Source organism: Numenius arquata, chromosome 12 (genome assembly GCF_964106895.1).
Source record: "Numenius arquata chromosome 12, bNumArq3.hap1.1, whole genome shotgun sequence".
NCBI lineage: Eukaryota > Metazoa > Chordata > Aves > Charadriiformes > Scolopacidae > Numenius > Numenius arquata.
In genome coordinates, this window is record NC_133587.1 from 16,378,735 (window position 1) to 16,393,230 (window position 14,496).

Below are 14,496 nucleotides of genomic sequence, written 5' to 3' on the forward strand. Positions count from 1 at the left end.
GATGAAGTAACAGAGATTGACACAAATCTCTAGGGCCACGTGGTAATTTTCCTGTGGCCTAACCCTTTGGAATTTGTTGCTTATGAAGAAAAATTGAAAAAAAAAAATGTATTTTAAAAAATGTATTAAAAATTTGTATTTAAATGGCTTTAAAATAATGTTTAGATGTTTTTAGAGTTATAAAAATAAATTTAATTAGATTATTATTGTAGATTTTTGTAGAATCATAGAATGGTTAGAGTTGGAAGGGACCTTAAAGATCCTCTAGTTCCAACCCCCCTGCTCTAGGGTTTTGCTGCAGAGAGAATCGCTGCCGTTCCTTTGCCTGGGTTTCAGTAGGGAGCCGGGGACGTAGCCCGTCTCTACAGAAAAATAAAAAGCAAGAGTAAGGCATTGCATGAGGCATCCCAATGGTGTACAAATCCCTCATCAGTGTTGGGCTCCAGCCTCTTCCACCAGGCTACCGTGGGTTCAGCTTTGAACCTCTGCCTCCGTGTCCTCCTGGAATCCCAGCTTTGTGGCTGCTGGTTCTGTCTGGCTGAGAGCCATGGGCTAGATTTCAGGGAGGTGACGACAAATGCTTGCATCCTCCTGGTTTCTAGGCACTGGCTTTAGCAATCAAAGAGGCAAAACTACAGCATCCCGACATGCTGGTAACCAAAGCTGTGGTGTACAGAGAAACAGAACCTTCTCCAGAGGAAAGGGACAAGAAACCTCAGGTAGGTGGAGAAGTTCCCAGGTATGATTTATAGCTGCTGTATAAGGGGTGGCTGTCACTGGGCAAGTCCCTCTGGTCCCCACCGGCTCCAGGTTGCTGCTCCTCAGCACTAGGAGTGGCAGCTCTTGGCCAGCAGTTCCAGTGTGATGGTTGCTCCAGGCACGGCCACCTGGCTGTGGTTAGAAAGCTGGTGCCGTGCCACCAAAAGCACTTCTGCAGATGTCACCTTGCTGTCCTGCTCAGCAGAGGGGTCAGAGTCATTTGCATGTAAAGAAGAAAGGTCCTCCTTCTTCCCCTGGGGTGGGGAGGGAAAGAGGTGATACCACTTTTGTGGATGGGCTGAGAAGCTTGGCCACAGGTTCTTCAAAGCCAGTCCAAAGTATCAGACCAGTGTTTGCAAAAAAAAAAAAGAAGTTTCTTTAGTCCCGTTCAGATCCCTGGGTTGTCTTTTTATACACATGGAGCACACTGCAGCGCGCAAGGTTTGCACCTCTCTGCAGGTGCCCCAAAGACATTTTTCTTCAGGGCAAAGCTGGCTTGAGGAGCCCTGCCCCACTCCCAGCCCCTCACTCTGAGCCCGTTGCTGCTCCATCAGCTGGGTCAGGGCAGGTCTTGGGTGGTGGCACAGCTCAGCAGATGTGTGTGTCGGAGCCGCTGAGGGGCAGAGGAGGGGGGTGGAAAGAAGAAGGGCAGCCTCACTGCTGAAAAACATATGAGGAGCTCTGTCACCAGCCAGGCTGCAGGGGCATTTCGAGAGGCCTCTTTGGAAATGCGATGTCGTGTTGCTTTATCATGTGAAGATTTCGATTGACGGCTTTTAAGCTTGGAAAAGCCACCAGCTCCATTGCAGCTTGGAAGGTCAGAAGAGGCTCTTGCAGCTGCCTAATCTTACCTCCTATCGCCTGGTACAAACAAGCAAGCCCAGACACTTCTGCACCGCTTAGGGAGCCACTCAGTTTTAATTGAATGGCTTAAAGTAAGGGAGCAGTGAGTCACCGTTTCCTCCCCCATACACCAACACCAGCCCAGTGAATTGAGAGTTCCTGCTAATTAAGTGCAAACTGTGGTGGCCCCAAGTCTTTGCAAATTTACTTTCCAGTGTCCTCATACAAAGAGGAGCCCTTTTATAGCCAAAGAGATCACACACACACACCCCCACCCATGACTGGTCCTTTCCATCTGCCTCGTACAGGAATCTTGACCAACATGTTGATGGAAGTCGGCATCTGTGTTCAAACCTGGAGAACAGCAGAGAAGGAGCCTTCATGCTGGATTTGTCAGCAAGACATAGACATCCTGGCTGCAATGTTCATGGCGAGAGACAAAAATTTTTAAAAAAGGAATAGCAAATATATTATATATATATATACATACATACATATATATATATATATATATAAAAACAGGAAACAAAATGCATCCTTGCACTGCTGCTATGTGCTGGAAATGAATAGCAAACAACACCACCAACAAACAAAGCCAACCCTCTGCAGATAAATTGAAGAATTTACTGGATTGGTGATAAGATTTAAAACATCATAATAATAACAACAATAATATTGTTAACAATACAATAAGCCACCATCTTGCATGTTACATTAAAGGATACACAATCATGAGTTCATTTGTTGCACACTGAATGGAAAGGAAAACTGCTTTGCAACAAAGCAAGAAATAAGCAAACTGAAATAAAAAAAACCACAAGCAGAAGCAAAACCATTCCCCACCTCTGGAAAGAAGAGAGAAAAACATTCAATTTGTTACCTTAGAGTTATTTTCTGATTTGCAAGTGTCGTTTTGCCCTTCTCATTCCATGCTGGTTCTTTTGCATCTTTTGGGGTTATGTTAACTCTTCCCCTTCCGTTCCTGATCTTCTTCTCTGTGCACTTGTCCAACCTCTTGTTCTCTGAAGGTGTTTAAGAATGGATTTCATTTCACACAAAGCAAATGATATGTATATGGTTTCTCATTTATAAAAAAGCAGCCTGTAGGGGTTTCATATGGATGTGCGTTTAAGTTATGTATATTATTATATATAACGAGGGGGGAGGGAGGGAACAATACTGAAATAATTCAACAGTGCTGGTAAATATGATGACGACATTTTTAAATTATTAACTCTTTGGTTGACTGTGGTTGGTGTATTTTGAGACTCTTAGATCACTCGTGGGACTCTCGGTCCTGCAAGAAGAGAACGGGGAAGGTTTCAGCCGCTGCTGTTCTTGGGGGGGGAAGGGGAGAGGGCGAGAGACGGGAGATGTCCCGCCGTCTGGTCTGCAGGGGATGGTGGTTGGGTTTGGAGGGTCAGTGGTGACTTGGAGGGGCAGGGAAGGAGGTTGAGGCTGTGTAGGGAGGATGGTTTCCCCGGCCCCCACCCAGAGCCACGGGAGTCATCTGGGAGCAAGGTGGCAGCTGCAGGACTGCATTCCCCGCTCCTCTCCAGCCCACTGAGCCGTGCCAGTGGTTGGGGTGGTTTTGCTTTGTTTCTGGATCCCAGTAATGAAGTTCCTTGATCTTTGTAGTAGGGTTGAAGGCAGAGGGGTTGTTTCTGCCCAGCCTCCCCCGCTGCCCGGGGTGCGATGGCAAGGGCTGGTGACAGCGATGGCGGGGTGATGGCAGTCCTTCCCCCAGCCTGCCTGGGGCTGGGCAGTAGAGAGACCGAGCTGTCTCCATTGCTGCAGAGCGTCCCCAGCACCCCAGGCTGGAGGAGAGAGCCCAGGCCCTCCACGTGAGGAGGCACATGTGGAGGAGATGTTGGTGGAGCTGCCTTCCCCCAGCTCATTCCAGCTCGGCTTTTAGCCACAGGTTTCCTTGCTGGCTGCCTTTGGAAGGGGATCATGGGCCAAGCCCAGGGCCTCGTACACTGTGAACCAGGCAGTTAGGGTAGACTTGGAACCAAAATCAGCAAGGAAAGGAAATAAAACGGGTTTCCTTCTAGGAATCGTCTCTAGCTCCTGCGGAAACAGAAGGGCCCACGATTCTGCACCATTTTGCCTTTAGTCTCCCACCCCTCACACAGACCCTGCCCAGAAATAAACGCATTTTGCCAGGCCCTGCAGTGGCTCGGAGGAGGACAGCGAGCAGGAGAGCCTGTCCTGCAAGGATGCTGTGGGCAGACCCCGCTTACTGCCTCTGCTGTCCCAGGAGAGACCCTGCTCCCTGGCAGCCACGGTTCACCAGATGCTTGCGAGTATGTTCCCGTGAAGTCTGTTCTCCTCCTGGCAGAGAGGTTTCTCCTGCCAGCCTGAAGGGCAGGGGCACAGACTGCTCGGGACATGGCCAGAGCTGCTGGCTGGCCCCAGCGCTGCCAGCTCCTGAGGGTCTCCCCAGCTTCCACCCGAGAGCCTTCAGCTACCTTTAGACACCAGACCCCCAACCAAAAAAGAGTTAAGGCAGTTGCAAAGAAGCTCCTTTTCTCTCTTTTCTTTTTTTCAATACACCCAAACCAGCTGTGATCAGCAGTGGCACTCTCAGAGGGAGAGGCGGGGTGGTGGAGGACTTGTGGTGCTGGTCTTCTTCAGCACACGCTGTGTTCCATGCCCAGAGGAGCCCACCCGGCTTTGGCACCTTTGCGACCCACCAGAGGCTACTGTGAAACTAGCTACTTGCTTTTGACATTGTGTAGTTATAAAAGTGAAGGTTACTGTTAAAATTAGTGGCCTTACAGAGTTAGACTTGATGTGCGCTTGGACTGAAATGAGTTATGTTTGGAGTGAGCAGATCCAGTCCCTGGCTCCCGCAGCGTGTTTAATGGGTGGCAGTGTTTAAAAACTTAAAATAAAATAAAATAATAATAAAAAAAGGAAAAAAAAAAGGAAAGAAAAAAACCTCACTGCTTGTTCGCCTGGCGAGGTGTGGGTTTCTGCTGCTCAGCAACAACTGCTGCCCCCGCGGGCTCAGCTCCCCTAGCCTGCCCGTCACTGTGCTCCGTTCCAGAGCTGATCACAGCTTGGTTTCTTCCAGGGGCCTTTCTGTTGAAAGGGGTGGGAGACACGAGTGCCTGTTTTTACCTGATCCCACAAATTCATTCCAAACCTGGCCTGCGATTGCATGAGTAATAATAACAGTAACAATAATAATAATATTTATTTTTATTTGAGAAGCACCTTACCAACCAACTGCAACACTGTTGTTCCTTCACTAACTCTCCTTTTCTCTTCCCTTGTTCTCCCTCTCCCCCCTTCGGTCATACTCCTCCTTTTCAGTGCTCGGTGGTGTATGCGTGTGTGCTCACTGTTCTTGTATTCAATAAAAGTGAAATAAATGTGTTTGATGCTAAATCAGCTTGGGGCCTCGGTGGACTCTTTCCTGCCAAGAGGGTGGAGAAGTGAAGGGGGGACCTTGCAACTGGGGTCTCGCACATGGAAGTACTTTACAACCCACAGCCAAACTCTGCTCTGTCTGAAGGGAAGATGAAGATGCTTCCAGGTTGGGCGCTGCGGCTGGTGGTGCTGGGACCGGTGTCATGTGGTGGCTGCCGACCCTCGTACGCAGACATGGGGCAGCGAAGGAGGTTGTGAAGATGCTCAAAACGCAGAGAGAGGAGGTGGCAGCTGTCCCTGAGGAGCTTGACTCTGTTGTCCTGGGAGGGAGGACGTGGTGCTGGGAGGGGGTTAAGAAGGACACAAAGCTGTTGGAGCGGGGCCAGAGGAGGCCCCGGAGATGCTGGGAGGGCTGGAGCCGCTCTGCTGTGGGGACAGGCTGAGAGAGTTGGGGGGTTCAGCCTGGAGAAGAGAAGGCTCCGGGGAGACCTTAGAGCCCCTTCCAGTCCCTAAAGGGGCTCCAGGAAAGCTGGGGAGGGACTCGTGATCAGGGAGGGGAGCCATAGGACAAGGGGGAACAGTTTTAACCTGGAAGAGGGGAGATTGAGCTGAGATCTGGGGAAGAAATTCTTTGCTGTGAGGGTGGTGAGAGCCTGGCCCAGGTTGCCCAGAGAAGCTGTGGCTGCCCTATCCCTGGAGGGGTTCAAGGCCAGGTTGGAGGGGTCTTTGAGCAACCTGGTCTGGTGGGAGGTGTCCCTGCCCAGGGCAGGGGGTGGCACTGGGTGGTCTTTAAGGTCCCTTCCCACCCAAACCATCCTGTGATTCTATGAGCTGTCCCGCTGCGGGGTCTTCTGTCTCACTGCGAGGGTCTCTGTGTGTCTGTCCTGCTGCAGGGCACTCAGTCCCCGGGTGGGGGGCCCGGGGGAATGGCGGCCAGCTGGGGGGGTCTGGGGAAGCGAGACCGCCTTTGAGGGACCTTGGGCCAGAGCGGAACAGCCATGGAGGAGCCCGGGGAGGACAAAGCGGAACAACGGCCGAGTTTGGGGTCTGGGGAAGCGGGGGAGGCGGAACCGCCGTGCCCGGAACCGCCGTGCCGCCCGGACGCTTTTCGGGGAGGACCGGGAGCGCTCGGAGGTTCCGGATGCTGAGGAGCGGAAGGGGGGCGGCGGTCGCGGCATGCTGTGCCCTGCCATGGCGGCCCCGCGGCTGGACCCCGAGCTGGCCCGGCAGCTCTTCTTCGAGGGCGCCGCCGTGGTGGTGCTGGGCGTCCCTCAGGGCACTGAATTCGGCATCGACTACAGCACCTGGACCGTGGGGCCCCGGTTCCGCGGCGTCAAGATGATCCCGCCGGGCCTGCACTTCCTGCACTGCAGCGCGGGGCGGGCGGGCGGCGGCCGGGAGACAGGCCCGCGCACCGGCTTCTTCCTCAGCCTGCAGCGGCGGGAGGTGCGGGTGCTGCGGTGGGACCCCGCCGGGGAGGCGGTGGGGCTGGCGGCCGCGGGGGAGGCCGAGGCTTTCCGGGAGAACCTGCAGGAGATGGACCCGTTCCTGGGGCCCTACCCCTACGAGACCCTGAAGAAGTGGGTCTCCCTCACCAGCTTCATCAGCGAAGGGGCCATGAAGAAGCTGCAGCCGGAGAGCGGGCGGATCTGTGCCTTCTCGGAGGTGCTGCCGGTGGTGGCCGGGCGGCACACCAGGGACCGGGAGGAGCAGCACCTGCCCCGCTTCGACGCCGAGTGCCGGAGCTACGCCGAGGGCATGGCGCGGCTGCCCCAGATGAAGCCGAAAGCCGGCACCGAGATCAGGTTCACGGAGCTGCCGAAGCAGATGTACCCCGACGGTGCTACGCCAGAGGAGATCACCAGGCACAGCATGGACCTCAGCTACACGCTGGAGAAGGTGATTAACCAGCAGTACGCCAGCCAGCCCCTGGATCTCCTCGGTGGGTACTGAAACCACTAGGTAGAGTCTTGGGGTGCTTTCATAGACTAGCCTGGGTTGGAATAGACATTTAAAGCCCATCCAGTTCCACCCCTCTACCCTGGGCAGGGACACCTCCCACCAGACCAGGTTGCTCAAAGCCCCATCCAACCTGGCCTTGAACCCCTCCAGGGATAGGGCAGCCACAGCTTCTCTGGGCAACCTGGGCCAGGCTCTCACCACCTTCACAGCAAAGAACTTCTTCCCCAGATCTCAGCTCAATCTCCCCTCTTTCAATTTAAAACTGTTCCCCCTCCTCCTATGGCTCCCCTCCCTGATCACGAGTCCCTCCCCAGCTTTCCTGGAGCCCCTTTAGGGACTGGAAGGGGCTCTAAGGTCTCCCTGGAGCCTTCTCTTCTCCAGGCTGAACCCCCCAACTCTCTCAGCCTGTCCTCAAAGCAGAGGGGCTCCAGCCCTCTGATTATTTTTCTTGCCCTCCTCTGTACCTGCTCCTGCTTACAGAGAATAAAGTAATTTCTCTGTAAAATGAGAGCCCTGGGATGAAACCTGTGCCTGTTCTGTGGGGCCTGTCCTCTGGCACCCTGAGGCATCTCTCTTAATCACAAAATGGAAGTTTGTGGAGTTTTTAGCAGCTACAGCTGTTCCAGTTGTGCTTTTGTCCAGACCTGCCAGCCTGCCACATTTGCCTCTCTCACTCCTGGGTGCTGCGCTTGGTGCCCAGATTGCTTTAGATTAAGTCAAAAGCAGCAATTGCAGGTGCCCATAAACTGCATCTCCTGCAAAGGGGGTCTGTCATCTGGCACCAACCAGCCTGGCAGTCTGCCTGTGAAGTGAATCTCTGAGGACGGAGCTTACAGTGTCCTGGGAGCACTGAATGGGGCTGAGCATGGCAATTTTCAGGTTCTTGTTCCCATTTTGGTGGTATGGGGTCTCCCAGCAGGCGGTTCCCGAGGCAGTAGCTGGTCCCCTCCCTGGCTGGAGCGGTGGCCACTCAGCTGCGTGCTGCTGGCGACTCTCGGTGGCAACATTCAGGGTTTGCCAGCCCTGCTGCAGGAGACATCCACAGCGAGGGCTGCAGCTCCCACTCCCAGGGTCTTAATTACTTGCCAGCCATTCTTGGCAACTTGTGATATGAATAAGTATCAAATCTGTGGAGGTCCTGAACCTCCCGTGGAGGTTCTGTTCTGTGGCAGGATGGACAGAGGGCTTGGGAACCCAGCGGAGCTGGAGCCTCAAGGCTGCTGAGGTTTGGAATAAGCCTTTGTTTTTCCATTCTTCCATTTTTCTCTATATTAATATTATACCATTTATTCTTTATCAATATTACCAAGCACAGCTCTAGGATATACAATGAACGAATTACCTTAGGGAACGCTATCATTATGATGCTGATCACAGCTGATGCTGAACATCGAGTGAGATGAACCGTGGCTCTTAATTCAACGAGATAAGAACATCTATTAGTGTACTGCTCACCTCTCCCAGTGCTCCCACAGCCCTTGCATTCAAGGGCAGTAGCATTTGCACTCCCATGTGGCTCCAGAAACCCGGGCATAGGCGTAACGAGGATGCTTGCAGGATAACAGCAATGTCTGACTTCATTGTTGGAGTGTCCTTCTGAGAACACGGGTGACACTGGAAGTCCTTAGGTGGCTGTGTACTCTGATTGCCAGAAAGTCACTGTCCAAAGATGATAATCACAGTTACAGGCAGACTTGCCCAATTATGCTTGCTTTTTCTCCAGTTGAAGAGCAGAGCCCTAGGAAATAGTGTTTGGAGTATTGACTGCCATTAGCAGAATCGCTGGAAGGTCAAAATGCATGTGCAAAAGACAAACCCAGAGTTTTATGCAGTCATTTACAGGGCTTTCGAAAGGACACATACCTTTGATGTTTTTAGTCTTATGTGTGTTTTGTTTTGTTTTGTTTTCCTTTGCTGAATACACGCAGCTGAGTTGCAGTTTGCTTTCATCTGCTTCCTGATCGGGAATGTGTATGATGCGTTTGAGCACTGGAAAAGACTCTTGAACATCCTGTGCCGATCTGAAGATGCCATCGGGAAGTATCAAGACCTTTACATCAATCTCATTTCTGTGCTGTATCACCAGCTTGGTGAAATTCCAGCTGATTTTTTTGTGGACATTATCTCTCAGGACAACTTTTTAACCAGCACCTTACAGGTACGTTTCTCTTGAAACGTACTTGAAACAACTCTCTCTTGAAAACTGGGAGTGGGAGGAGAGGGCGCACAGGCCGTCAGAGGAAATTTGGGGAGAAGCTGCAAAGGCAATTAAGCTACTGTTGAGCTGCGTGGGACACAGTGAGCCTATCTAAGCACGTGCATATTTTCTTTTATTTTTTCCCCTGTGTCATTGACAAAGAAATGCCATTTGCTTGTCATCTCCGAGTTTGATTGGCTCAAGCTCTGCCTAGAAGTGTCTAATGCGGTATAAAATGGAGTTAGTCTGTGTGCAGAGAGGCCAGTGGAGTGAGGCAACCAGAGGAAAGGCTAGTGGAGATGGCTGCAAGGGAGAATGGGGACTGTGTGTATTTTATTGTGTTTTCCTTGCAAATAGTGCTGAAAGTAGCCTGTTACCTAGACATGGTTTAGAGTCCTAAATGTGCCTGGACTGTGCCAGCATACTTTTTCTAAAAATTCTTAAGGCCTTTGACTACATTAAGCAGATGAGCTATGGGAGAGGCTCAGCGAGTGCAAGATTATGTCTGTTGATTTTTTTTTTTTCCCAAACACCATTCATTCTTTTTTGTTTTTTTATAAAAAACCCAAGACTTCGGCATAAAAGGCTGATGATGTTTATTTTTGGTCAGCTTGAATGGTTTGCTTAGTACGCAGAGAAGTTGCTGCAAAACCTTATCAAGCTTAGGGCATGGATAGATTTAAGAAGCTTTTCCGTTCCTGTTAGCCTTAAGCAAAGCTGAAGATTTCCTGTAATAAAGTTCTTACCCAGAGGGAATTTATGGTTAGTCTGAAATGCAGAAAACACTGCTGCTACTGGGATGAGCATGAGCAAATCATAGAATCACTGAATGGTTAGAGTTGGAAGGGACCTTAAAGATCAGGGAGTTCCAACCCCCCCAACCCTGGGCAGGGACACCTCCCACCAGACCAGGTTGCTCAAAGACCCCTCCAACCTGGCCTTGAACCCCTCCAGGGATGGGGCAGCCACAGCTTCTCTGGGCAACCTGGGCCAGGCTCTCACCACCCTCACAGCAAAAAAGTTCTTCCCCAGATCTCATCCCAATCTCCCCTCTTTCAGTGTCAAACCCTTCCCCCTCCTCCTATGGCTCCCCTCCCTGATCACGAGTCCCTCCCCAGCTTTCCTGGAGCCCCTTTAGGGACTGGAAGGGGCTCTAATGTCTCCCTGGAGCCTTCTCTTCTCCAGGCTGAACCCCCCAACTTTCTCAGGCTGTCTTCATAGCTGAGGTGCTCCATCCCTCTGATCATTTTCATGGCCCTCCACTGGGCCCATTCCAACAGGTCCAAGTCCTTCCTGTGCTGAGGACTCCAGAGCTGGACACAGTGCTCCAGGTGGGGTCTCCCCAGAGCGGAGCAGAGGGGCAGAATCCACCCCCCCTTGTCCTGCTGGCCACGCTGCTTTTGATGCAGCCCAGGATGCGGTTGGCTTTCTGGGTTGCCAGTGCGCACTGCCGGCTCATGTTGAGCTTCTCATCCATGAGCACTCCCAAGTCCTTCTCCTCAAGGCTGCTCTCCAGCCGTTCTCCACCCAACCTGTATTTGTGCCTGAGATTGCCACGTCCCAGGTGCAGGACCCATCTACAAATCTGCAATTCAGCACTAGTCAAACCAGTGGCTCCCAGGGATTGTAACCATGCTGACAGCTGAGCAAACAGACTAATCAGAACTTGGTTTATATAAAAACCAAAAAGCCCAACCCAGATACGCTGGTGAAGCTCACCAATGGAAACTTAACCCCCACAGAAGCAGCAGGAAGGTATGTTGCAGGTGCTCGATGGGAATCGGTAGCGCCTTCTCCTTTCTCGGGGAGAGGTTGCTTTTCTCTACTTGTAACTCCCGGTTCTTGCTGTAGATTTTGGGATCAGAGAGGTGTTTAATTTGCTGGGTAAAGTGTTATGGGAAACATTGCTTTAATCAAGTGACTTTCTTCACTTTTTTGGAATTTGGATTCATAAAAGTCTCATTTTTTAGAATTTTTGTTTTATTTCCATTGGTGGTTTTTTCCATCCCATTACAAAAAAACCTAGCTCTGTTTGCAGCACGCTCACAGAGCAACGCTGTGCACTGTCAGTTTGCAGCAGTAAAAAGGATGTGTCAACCAGCCATTCTTTCCAGCTGATGGGAGTTTTGGAAGCCCCCTGACTTGCTGATTATCTTTCCTTTTTGGATACCCGGGTCTCGTCCACCCTTGGACTTCATCAGGCTGTGGTTTTATTCCTTAAACAGTGGAAGCTGATGCCTTTAGGTGGCTGTGCTGGCTTCAGCCAACACTGTTAAGCCCCACCAGGAGTCACCACGTTTTTAGTAACAAAGAAGAATTTTGCCTTCTGATTGAAGCGAGCCTCTCCTTGCTCAAAGTTCTCTGTTTCTCTGCTCCCGCGGGATTTCCCTGATGCGCTGAAATAATTTCAGGGAACCTCTGGGACTTGCCTCACCCCATCACTTTATGTACACAGCCATCAGAATTAACACTCTTAACTGGGTGTGGGCAGGTGGATTGGTGGCAGAATGGTGTGTGTGGGGGGAGTGCATTATCTGTGGTAGCTTTTGCTCAGCTTTGAATACGGCAACTTTATTTTTGGAGTTTGATCTAAGGCAAGAAGCGTACAGCGTAACCTCCACTGAGTATGCAGCCCTAACAATGTTTAAAGAAAAAAAATTGATGAAATAGCTAATTTAATGTGCAGTTCATTGAGGAGAAGTGGGAAGTATAATCTTTTAATATTTTTTTTTGTTGTTGTTAATAGCAGCCTTGCTGCCTAAGGGAGTTCTGTTATAAAGAGGCAGTTTCATGGTAGAATGAACAAGGAAAAGGCAAATGCTCATAAACAAAGCAGCGCACTTTGCTGCTTGTTGTCAGTGTTTTATCCAGCTGTCAGTAGGTCTCTCCCAAATAAGAGCCTGCTTTTCCCCAGAGGGCTTTCCCTTTGCTTCCATTAAGCAATGATTTTTTTTTTTTTTTTTTTTCCTCTTTGGCTCTGAACTATAAGTTTCTTCCTATGGAGGTGAATTCTGGGTGAGGATTTGGGAAGAGGAGCAGAAACAGGCTGGTGAGAGGTGGACTCTGAGGTGAAATGCCCTGTTTAACCATATGCTGGTGCTTTAACTCTCAACGTGCCAACAGAAGCTGTGAATTTGTGACAAGTTAATAGATCAGTGTGTGTTTGGATGATGGAGGGGAGCCAGCCTTAGGGGTTGGTCCAGATTCCAGTGCCCTGTGCTCAAGGGAATGGCTGTGCTGGAGATAACTGGACTTTTTCCAGAGAGCTCCTATTCTTCTCTGACCTTCAGTGTTGTTTTATTAAGTTTCCACTGTATCCTGAGGTATTGGTGATACCGTGTTATAAAAATACTTTGGGGGTTCTCCTGGTCCATCCAGCCATGAAAAAGATGGGTATAATTAATTACCCATTGGTCTTTTTGACACGTGCTGTAGAATTGGCTGTGTGGAAAATGAAAACTGAGAGTCCTCTATTTTTATTTTTTTTTCCCCCTGTCTGCTCAGATATTTTTCTTTGCTGACACTTAAAAGTATTTCAGAATTCCATAGTATGTATTTAATTCCATATATACTCCTGCTTGGACCAAAGTTATTACCTTAATGCAAATCTTCCTAAGGCTGACTGAGTGGAGCAGAGGTGGGATGTCTGTCCTGGCAGTGGGATGGGAGGAGAAGTGTTGGTTCTGTTTAGGTAGCCCCAAAGCTGGGGTGGTTTCCAGGGTGGCGGGTCCCCTACCAGTGGCCTAACCTGAAACTTTTCCTGGTGCACCCAGTTGATGATGTAGGAAAGAGATGACAGCTTGTGCCATGTCTGAGTTCTTACTGACCTCTGCTCTGTTCTTTTAGGTGTTCTTTTCCTGCACGTGCAGTGCTGCTGTTGGCGGGACCCTAAGGAAAAAGGCTGAAAAATTCAAGGCTCACCTAACGAAGAAATTTAAATGGGACTTTGAGGCAGAGCCTGATGACTGCGCTCCTGTAGTGGTAGAACTTCCTGAGGGCGTGCAGGTGGACTAAGCAAAATGGTCGCTTAGGAACAAAGAGCTTTTTAAAATAATTCTTTCTCTACATCTTCTCCAGCCTTGCAAGCTTCCTAAGGTCTGTTTCTGAAGCTGACTCCTCTTTCTGCTCTAGAAGCAGCTGTGGAAAACCCAGAAGGATTCCTAAATTTGTGAGGAGACCAGAAATATTGGAGTTTGAGTATTGTCACACAGCGACTTTGGACACTTTGTTTTTCCCCCTAGCTCTTCTGCAACATCTCCTCATTCCATACTCATCTCACCTCTAGATCCCTGGTCTCTTCTATCCTCCTGGGCCGGAGGTGACACCCTGTTTGGAGAGTGTCTGTGGTTCACACTTGAAGCCTTTCCTGCTCCGATTTGGTATCTCCCAAGCAAGGAGCGTAAGCCCATGTGGCTGGTGATCACAGCTTTTGCTGGCCCGAGCCCAGGCTGGGAACTGAGTTCTGCTCTTCCTAGGCTTGCGGAACAGGGACATAACCACAGCTCTTCCAAAACTGTGTTTGCTGCTCACCACTGTGATTTATTGCAATGGTCTGTTGTGGATGAGGACTCAAAGCCACAGCAAAATTTCTCCCATTTCATACCCCAAATAATGAGATATTTTATTCCTCCCATTCTATTAAAGCCTTTTGTGTTTACTGCTGACATGCTGTGTAGCCTGATGTAAAAGAAAGTTAACAGTTTGGTAACAAGAAATAGAGTTACTGGACAGTAGTCACCCAGGTCTTGAAGAAGGTAGCCAGCATGAGATAAAAGCTCAGACTTCCACGTGAACTGGATCTTCTGTTGTGTTGTAATTGGAAATCCTACGTATTTTCACTGGTGACAGTCTCTTCCCATTTCCCAATCCCCATTTCCCACAGGTAGGCTGTGAGAAAACTGGTGGCACTCGTTCAGAGCTGTGTGGGTTCTTGGTCCTGCCACTCGCTTGTTACTTTCTCGGCTGTTAGACTCCTCCTGGGGTTCGTCTGTATGCACGTCTAACAGGATAATGCTGTTTGTTAGTCTTTTATAATTCAAAATAAATCCCAAGAGCGTCTTGCCTACAGAAAATATCTGTACGAATAGTTTTTAGTTATTTAGCCGAAGCTTACGGTGCAGTGACACTCCCCCCTCTCTCTCGTCGGAATGGCTGGTGTCCCCAGAAGTAACATCACAATGGTAGCTGTGACATCCGAGGACAACTCACAGCGAAACGGTACATGGCAGGGCAGTAAGCGCAGTGTGTTCTGGGAACGGTGTGTGACCAGGTGTTTCCAGATACTCAGGTACTTACCACAGGAGCCAGCTGTCAGAAGCCTTGTCTGCTGCTGGTACTGTTTCCTATGCACTCTGTTA

The 14,496-nt window shown here is 50.2% G+C and overlaps 2 protein-coding genes across 2 annotated transcripts in view; both read left to right on the top strand.

Annotated features, from left to right (window-relative positions):
- EPB41L1 (erythrocyte membrane protein band 4.1 like 1) overlaps positions 1 to 2,051 on the top strand; it is a 29,442-nt gene extending 27,391 nt beyond the window's left edge. The window contains exons 20-21 of the mRNA XM_074156987.1: positions 603 to 719; positions 1,911 to 2,051. Coding sequence (XP_074013088.1) covers positions 603 to 719; positions 1,911 to 1,919 — 126 coding nt within the window. The 3' untranslated portion in view covers positions 1,920 to 2,051. The remainder of the gene's footprint in view (positions 1 to 602; positions 720 to 1,910) is intronic.
- Positions 2,052 to 6,171: 4,120 nt separating this feature from the next.
- On the top strand, positions 6,172 to 14,205 carry AAR2 (AAR2 splicing factor). The gene is made up of 3 exons (XM_074157479.1): positions 6,172 to 6,922; positions 8,871 to 9,100; positions 12,986 to 14,205. The coding sequence occupies exons 1-3, from the start codon at positions 6,172 to 6,174 to the stop codon at positions 13,151 to 13,153; spliced, it is 1,149 nt and encodes a 382-aa protein (XP_074013580.1). The 3' UTR covers positions 13,154 to 14,205.
- Positions 14,206 to 14,496: the final 291 nt, after the last annotated feature.